Source organism: Armigeres subalbatus, chromosome 3 (assembly GCF_024139115.2).
Source record: "Armigeres subalbatus isolate Guangzhou_Male chromosome 3, GZ_Asu_2, whole genome shotgun sequence".
NCBI lineage: Eukaryota > Metazoa > Arthropoda > Insecta > Diptera > Culicidae > Armigeres > Armigeres subalbatus.
Window position 1 is genome coordinate 67817509 of NC_085141.1, and position 9060 is coordinate 67826568.

General features: G+C 39.2%; 1 protein-coding gene across 2 annotated transcripts; it reads left to right on the forward strand.

Moving 5' to 3' along the window:
• Window positions 1–982: 982 nt before the first annotated feature.
• LOC134228166 (erythroid differentiation-related factor 1) lies at window positions 983–5389 on the forward strand. 2 transcript variants are annotated; one of them, XM_062709953.1, is made up of 4 exons: window positions 983–2185; window positions 2324–4180; window positions 4246–4563; window positions 4629–5389. In XM_062709953.1, exons 1-4 carry the CDS (start codon window positions 1215–1217, stop codon window positions 5233–5235), a joined length of 3753 nt encoding a protein of 1250 aa, XP_062565937.1. In that variant the 5' UTR covers window positions 983–1214; the 3' UTR covers window positions 5236–5389. The 2 variants fall into 2 exon arrangements, with proteins under 2 accessions (XP_062565937.1, XP_062565936.1); XM_062709952.1 differs by having other exon boundaries at window positions 984–2185; window positions 4243–4563.
• Window positions 5390–9060: the final 3671 nt, after the last annotated feature.

The following is a 9060-nucleotide window of genomic DNA, read 5'->3' on the forward strand; positions in this document are numbered from 1 at the left end:
ATAATAAAGCGATGCATTTAAGGGTCTGTTCAAATATTACGTAACGCGAAAAACGTTGTTTTTAAGAACCCCCCACCCCCTCGTAACAATCTGTAACAAAATTTAGAATTATCCCCACCCCTATGCGTAACGCGTAACAAATACATTTTTTTGAAAAAATATTGTTTTTGGTAGAATTTGAACCACGATACAATAAATTATTATTTTTTGTGTATTTTATGCTATTTTGAAGACAATAACTATTTTTTTGTAAAAAATTAATATTTTTTCTCAATTGTTACGCGTAACATTTTCTCGAAGGACCCCCACCCCCTATATTTTGCGTAACAAATCGTAACAAAAATAAAACAACCTCCCACCCCCTATTGCGTTACGTAATATTTGAACAGACCCTAATATTAAGCTTTAACTAGGGATCCTACATTCAGAGATATGCGAAAGCGGCCATCTTGAGCCAATCGAGCATTGAGAACTGTCAAAATCTGAGCCAAATGAACATCGTTATTGTTGCTGATCGAAAGGTATTGCGATTTTGGTGAAATAGATTTTATGAAAAGTTTTATCGAATAAACAATTAGTTTTGCTTTCGTAAGTAAAAGTAGTCTAGTTGATGCCTTATATCGTGTTCATTCGTATAGCTCTTTATTTTTAGCGAAAATGCACTGCTAGAGGATAGACAAAATTATCAAAAAGTGTCTTCGAATGTAAAGTCATGTGCAAGCCTAAACATTTTTCAGTGCGGCAAGTGCTGGCAGCGTTTTATTACGAAAGTAACAGCGTTGCTAAATCGTCTGGAAAAGTATTCGCACATCTCTTAATATAGGATCCCTAGCTTTAACAAATGCGATGAGAAACTACGATTGTTGTCATTTTCGACTCATTCGGTTGATTCCTAGGTTATGGTGGAAGGTGGCATGGAAGGAGGAGTGAGAGACGCGACGAAACCGAATCTGTTTCGGATGTCAAAAACAGCTGTTTTGTATTGTTTTATGCGTCGCCACTCTTCGTTACTTTCTTATGAATGGCGCATGCAGTGTTACATCTCGTATTTTCTAGAAGAAACTTTTAACCCGGTATTGAATTAAATAATCTCCGCCGAGATGCGTGTTGTACAGTGACTCAGAATGCGTGTTTTAGTGCACACAGTGTTTTAAAAGCTAGATCCAGCGGAAAGTTGTTTTCAAAGCACATTTTAATACATCAGTATCTACCAGATGGACGACGCTGACATTCACATATGCTCATCGCTGATGGATCATCAGGATAGCAACTCATCAGCACCTGCCAACGACAAGGATCACGTCAAATCAAAGGCCATCGTGCGTTTCCTGAGCGTGCAGAGTACGGCCCCATTCGCTCGATTGAAATGCAACACGGACTTGAACTTGCCTCCCTCGAACTGGTTGAGCAACTCGGCTAACTCCTATGGGCTGGGGAAATTTTTGTCATCCCATCAGGGTGGCTTCAGCAGCTTTCGGATGGCCAACATGTTTCCCGATTGTGTCGGAGGGGTGGATGTCGTATCCGACGCTGAGAATATTAAGAGGCTCCTAAAATTGCCGTATTCCAGAAAAAGCGTCATATCAATGATTGTGCACCGTATCGAAAATACTTTGTTGATCGATGAGTTCGACGTAGCCAAGTATTTGCTGCGACAGGAAGATACTGAGTGGCAATGGTTGCGGCAGTTTATTTACGAGCACATATTGAATAGTCTGAACGATAATGATAGAAAACTATTTATTCATACCAAGTCCAGAGAGGCATTGGCGCATAAGTACCTGACATCTAAGTTCTTATACTACAGCTTAAAGGCTGAAGAAGAGGAGGGAGATGGGGAAGGATTTGCTGAGGAGGTTGATGAAGGATGTCAGGAATATAAACCGTTGCCATTGACCGGACCGATACTTCCCGAGCCAGATGAAGATGAGAATTGTCCAGATCCTGGTCAAAGAAATCACGTGTTTAACCGGAATGTGGTGTGGACTTTTGAGGATATTCGAATGTTGATTGGTACAGATATGCCAATTTTTGGAGGGGCAAATCGACCGTGTATCAGCCTTCGGTTACGAGATGAGACCAAACCAATTAATGTGTTAACAGGAATTGATTACTGGTTGGATAATCTAATGTGCAACGTACCAGAAGTGGTGATGTGCTATCATTTGGATGGCATTGTTCAACGGTAAGTTTATGGACTTTTTGCAATAATATGTGGGTTAAGCACCGTTTCTCAAAACACACACGTTTTTTTATGCGTTTGGAATTCATAAATTTTTTGGTTAACCTGAACTTTCGCAATGGGTATAATTTTCCTTTTCAGATACGAACTAATCAAAACTGAAGATCTACCCCATTTGGAAGATTCCAAATTTTCACCACAAATGATACGTAACGTGGCTCAGAACATCTTAGCTTTTCTGAAAGCCAATGCAACCAAAGCCGGTCATACTTATTGGTTGTTCAAAGCGAAGAATGATGATGTCGTGAAGCTCTACGACTTGACCACACTATGCCAAAACAACGCTTCAGGTGAATCACAACCAGAGGCAGAAGAATCTGATAAATCTGTACAGGAAAATCAAAACCCGTTCACTATTCCGGTGGCAATGTTGTTGTATACTGTGGCACGAAATATGAAAAATTCTGCGGAAGGTATTTCCGCTACTAAAGCCGGAGCAATTAGGACTCTGTTGGACAACTGCATTACCCTACTGCCGAAGGAAAAGTACCCTCAAATTGTGACTTCGTCGCATTACATTCTGTCCGATTTATATATCCCAGCGGAAACGGATCCAGGATCGCCTAAATTCAACACAGTTATAGACGACGAAGATGATGAGTTTAGCTCCTTATTCGGTGACAATACGGCCAGTGCAACTCCTCGACAAGACGATTACACCAATGATGATCACACCAGCGATCGCCTAGAAGCCGCAATCAAGAGTATTGAGGAAACGTTACAAGAGTACAATGGAAGTGATAGCTGGAGATGCAATTCTCGGCCTCCGCCTTTGATAGGCGAAATCGAGGAACGCTGTGAAAATGCTTTACAGCACATAGCCGATGGTCTAAGCTGTCTGCAGTATTTCGATAGTAGCGAGGAAATAAAGAATAAGGAAAAAGAGAAAGCTGAAGAAAAGCGTCAAATCTACCATGAAGAAACCCATCCCAACATGGCCAAATCCGACGATGCTATTCCTTTACCTTACAGTCCATTAAACCCAGAACCGGAATTTGCTCATTCTGATGAGGCTATACCAATGGGTTGGAAGGAGGACGATAAGTGCCAAGAAACGGAGATCGAGTTTTCCAGGAGAGGCGCGAAGAAGAAATCCAAAAGGAAAATAGAGAAAAAACGGGTAGTGCTGGATGGTACAACTTCGGAAGTTGATGCAAGATCACTACTGCTGAAGGGCGAAATAGGTGTGATCAAATCGTGGAACATCCATTTGAAGATTTTGTTGTTTGAGAAGGCATGTCTTACCTATGCAACGCTTGCCGAGCGATACTACGCGGAGGAGCGATATGGAACATCCCTTCGTTTCATTTACGCGGCCGTAAGATGCCAACAAGTCGTTACCAAGTACATATCTTGTGTATCGTCCCAACGAAGTCTTTTGCTGGGCCGGATAGGCGACTGCTTCTTTCAATTGGCCAAAAAGTGGGACAATATTGAAATTTATCTGAAGGAATTTGGAGAGGAAAACCAAGTGGATCGTCTCATTATGGACGAACTGGTGAAAGATATTGGAAGCGATGTGGAACAATCGCTCCCTCTACCAACGGCGAATATCGAACAATTGATGATAACGAGTTGCGGGTGTTACGAAACAGCTGTAGCGTGTGCTTCGAAGGACGCTAAGGGGGAGCTAAACCGAAGATTGGGCAGTGTGCGGAACGAACTGGGAGTAAAGTATATGCATTGGGCACAAGATGAATACCGGAAGTTTTGGGAACTACCTACCGAGGAAACTGAAGTATTCGAAAAGGCAGCCAAAGAAAACGAATGCAAGATTGAGCCACTGTATCAGATTTTGGCCAAGAAATCGTACGATTCGTTGCAAAAGGGAGTTACGTTGTTCGAAGCGGTTCACGATCCTACTAACCTGGCATTTTTACTCTGTAACATGGGACGATTTATGCGGTTCCGAGCTCATATTCATTTAGTGGGCGAAAGGTATTATAAAATATTTGAGTTACCAAACATTTCTGGATTAATAATTTTTTATTTCCTTACAGTAGAAATAACGTTCACCTTCAAAAGAAATTTTACCACGAAGCATTTGCTAACTATCAACGTGCTCTAGGAGTGCTTGGCTCAAAAAAGGAAAACCCAGATCTATGGTCCTTAGTGACATGGGAATTGTCAACAGCTACGTTCAACCTTGCGAAACAACTACAAGACTACAACAGTGCAGATAGTGATAATACTCAGAGCCTCGAGGAAGTTGAACAAGAAGTAGTGGAGATGCTACAAAAAGCTTTGAAGATCTGCGACCAAGAAGCCACTGGACCACGCCAAGTGCTTTATTCTTTCCGGGCGGCTCTGATTCATCACAGGTATGTACAATAGTATCCACACAAAATTTTAAAAAAATTACGAACTGACAAAAAAATTTCGACAGAATTGCGTCTTACTATCACTTCTCATTCCGATCAACCGCCGAAGAACATCGTCGTAAAACAGTACTGCAGCTTTGCAAGCTACACTATGAGAAAGCCGTCAAAATCTTCGAAAGTCTCAATGAGCCCCAAGAGTATCTGCAGATCCAGATGGAACGAATCGCATTACAAGAGTACCAGTGCGAACTAGCGCAGACCATCCCGGTGAAACTGCGGCATATGCAGCAAGCACTCGAGCTGTGCAAACAGTGTCGACCCACGATCGAATACCTTTCGATGACTAAATCTTACACAACCAGCGCTACGAACAACAACTTTGACTGTGATGAGATTCAAAAATTGCTGGATCTATTCGAAAAACGTTTACAGATCATACTGAAAACGTTGACCAAACTTTGCATGCTTTCGACTAGTGGAAGCGGCAAGAAATCCGACGGTGAACGCATGGTTAATCACTACAAAGATCTGTTTCGAATTACGCTCCAAAAGCGCCCAGCCAATACGGCCGAGGATGTACCGCATAGTGGCAACAATGTGATTAAGGAGTATGCCTTGCATCTAGCGAATATGTTGGAGAAAATATGTGACTTTGATGCTACCGAAAGTTAAACTATCGTTGTATTTTACACCCATTTTGTGATGTCTCGACTGTTTTACCATTATTTCCGGTTCAAAACGATCTAATCTGTGAACGTTTCTTATCTGTAAGAAAGAAAAAAACTTGGCATTTAAATAAACAGCTACATCGTTAGATTTATTTGTATTAGCGTGATCCTTAGTTAAACCGCACAATTACTTAGATGGCACCACAAATCCTTTATTTTAAATAATATTTGGCTCGCTGCTGTACTGTAACGCTTACTCCTGAATCCTGATCATGTGCGTTTTTTATCAACGGCTCTACATTTCAACTGAAACTGGACCTGCATTTCAACTTAATGCTCTATTAGCATTTCCCCAGTTAATAATCTAATTTTTTAAAAGAGATGTAAATCTCTATATTAATGGTATAGAAATAGATTTCTATGCCCGCCAATTGCATGAGTATTTATCTTGTGTGGCAAAGTACAAGGGTCCACTATGCCCAGGGAGTCGAGAGTGGGAAAGGACTCTCACATGGTTTTAGGTTATTTTTAAGTACCTTTATAAAAAGGGTTTTTTTTCCTAAACGTAGTTGATTAACGTTATGGTGCACATTTTTTTTACCAACAGTTTGGGATTAAACCCAAGGCTTCCTTCGTATAAAGCAAACACGCTAGCCACTAGACCAGCTAGCGCACCTTTTGTTTTCATCGCTTGAAATGTGTTTCGTTTCCTTGTTGTTTCCCCATAAATCATGAGTCTAGAACACTTTATTGCCAAAAATTGTTCTCGCAAGGCCAGAAACGAAAACAAAAGTCAAGGGAGAGCAAATATTGTTTTTGTGAAATTTAGACGTCCTCCCTAGACCACTTGAACAGAGTGCGAAACAGAAAATAGCCGTTGAAACAAACATAAACGTTGAAAGCCGATGACCTGCATTTTCCCATGAACATGAATGTACGCGGTGATATGTATTACCGCATATTAGTCAGCGATCGCGTTCGTCGTTCGAAGAGAATCAACAAAATTAGAACGTCGGTGCGGTGCGTTTTGTTTATGAATGAGCAAGGTCGCGTGCTGTCGTTTTGCTTCCTTTATTTTTACTCATTATCTACGATATTAATTTTTGACTTTCTCTCGCGGAAAGTGTATAGAAAGGTCATAATATCGCTCCAAAAACGTACGTTTGATAGAAGGTCCTGAAAGCAATTGATTTTGTTCATTGAATCGAAGTGATATCTGACTAGTTGTTAAGAAAATTATTTTGAGCTTTTTAGTGGAATGTCTTCACTTGTCATAAGACGAGTTTGTACAATCCCATTGCATTCCCATTGCACTTAATTGTATCTTGACAGATACGTATTTCGACCTCAACAGTAAGGCCGTCTTCAGACGGCCTTACTGTTGAGGTCGAAAAACGTATCTGTCAAGATACAATTAAGTGGTGGAATTCAATGGGATTGTACAAACTCGTATTATGACAAGTGACTAGTTGTGTTAAAAAAATAGTATAGCCATGTAGTTGTTGTTGATGGCTAATGTTGGTTTTTCCCACATGTGTGTTATAATGGATTTTATGCAACTCATTTCGGTTGCATAATGGCCATTAAAGCACCCAATTTATTGCTATGGAAAAGTTTTATCATTCAAACAAGAACTGTAAGCCAGGTATTATGATCAGGAATTGCAAAAACGTACTTTTAAAAGAACTTTTGGTTACTTGGTATTCCTCGACATTCAAGTTACTCGAAACCTTGGGCCTCATTGCACATCTCCTTTTGACAGCTCCGTCGTATGACAGTTTGCATGGTTTGCTCGTTCCGATTCGAGGTGCGCAATACCACCCCTGGGTCGTGCGAATAGAATCGATTTGGGTCAAATTAAAGCCAAAATAGCCTATTGTGCCGGAGCCAAACATTGAAGATTGTGGTTATGTTCGTTTAAAATTTATTATATTTTCCTATTACATATATTTTGAGCGGCGAATTGGGGTGTCCTACGAAAGGCTACATAAGGCTGAATATCCCGAAAGGCTGAAAGTCTCGAAGGGCTGAAAGTCTAAAAAGGCTGAAATGTATCTAAAGGCTGAAATTGATGGGATGAAATGAATCTCAACCATACGAGTTGTTGTACCAACCATGTTGAGATTGATTAGTAAATAATGAATAAAGAATAGAGAATAAAGAATAACGAATAAATAGTAAATAATACAGAATAAAGAATAAAAAATAAAGAATAAAGGATAAAGAATTGAGAATGAAGAATAAAGAACAAATAAAAAGAGATGAGCCAGCCCTGGGCTGAAAATCTTTTTAATAAAGTAAAAATAATTGAGTATATGTAGAGAAAAATGAATAATAAATGAAGAATAAAGAATAAAGAAAGATAAATTGAGAATAAAGAATAAAAAATAAAGAATAAAAGATAAAGAATAAATAATAAATAGTAAAAAATAAAGAATAAATAATTGAGTCTATTCTAGAATAAATAAAAATGAATAATGAATAAAGAAAATAAGGAAAATAAAGAATAAGGAATTAAAAGTAAAGAATGAAGAATAAAAAGAAGGAAGGAATAAAGCAAGAAGACGGCAAAAGAGAAAAGGAAAACAGATGAAATATTGGAGAAAAAACATAGAAGAAGGAAGAAGGAAAAAGTGAGATAAAATGAAATAAGAAATAAAATGAAGAAAGAATAATGGAGAAAGGTGAAGACGGAAGAAGGAAAAAGGAAGAAAGAAGAAAGAAAGATGAGGGAAGAATGGAGAAGAAGAAGGAAGAAGAAAAAGGTAAGATAAAGATGGAAGAAGGAATAATGATGAAGCAAGAAGAAACAAGGATGAAGGAATGATAAACATGGAAGAATGAAGAAAGAAAAAACCCTGATTAATCCACCTACGCACTGATGGAGCCTTTCTCGTGAGTTATAAAAATAGTATTTTGGCCATAACTTTTGAGCCCATAGTCCGATATGGCAAATTTTCAATAGGAAACAATAGGACGGCACTATGCGTCGAATGCGAGCAAATCGGTAAAGGATAAGTGCCTGAAAAATGAGTGACATTTTTGCATGGTTTTGCGCGCACACACACACTAGGGTGGCTCAAAAAACACTTTTTCAATTTTTTTGATGGCCCTTTTATTCGGTTCTATTTGATGCCCTGATGCTCTGGACAAAATTTCAGCCAAATCGGTCAACGTTTGGGCGGTGCTAAACTCGTCGGAAGTTTATATGCAAAAATGTATGCAGAAACATCCAAAAACAGTAAATTGCAGCTGGACTACACAACTTACGATGAAGAACTATGATACATATTCAGTTCTTTTAGAATTAAATACAGAATGTTATGCTGAAAACCGCGAGAAAATTAGAGTTTATTACGCAAAGATATTAGCATTTTACTGGAGTGTTGTAGGGATGAATTTATTTCTAATCTCTCTCTTTCTCGCGGTTTTCAGCATAACATTCTGTATTTAATTCTCCAAGATCTGAATGAGTATCATAGTTCTCCATCGTAAGTTGTATAGTCCAGCTGCAATTTACTGTTTTTGGATGTTTCTGCATACATTTTTGCTTATAAACTTCCAACGAGTTTAGCACCGCCCAAACGTTGGCCGATTTGGCTAAAATTTTGTCCAGAGCATCAGGGCATCAAATAGAACCGAATAAAAGGGCCATCAAAAAATTTGAAAAAGTTTTCCCATACTAATTTGAGCCATCCTAACACACACACATACATACACACAAACACACACACACTCGAGGGTGCGTTATGTACTGGCCCCCCTTTCAAGCATTACTTTCTGGTTGTACCGATGTCGATGTTGTACCGGTTGTAGGATATCTGTTGAG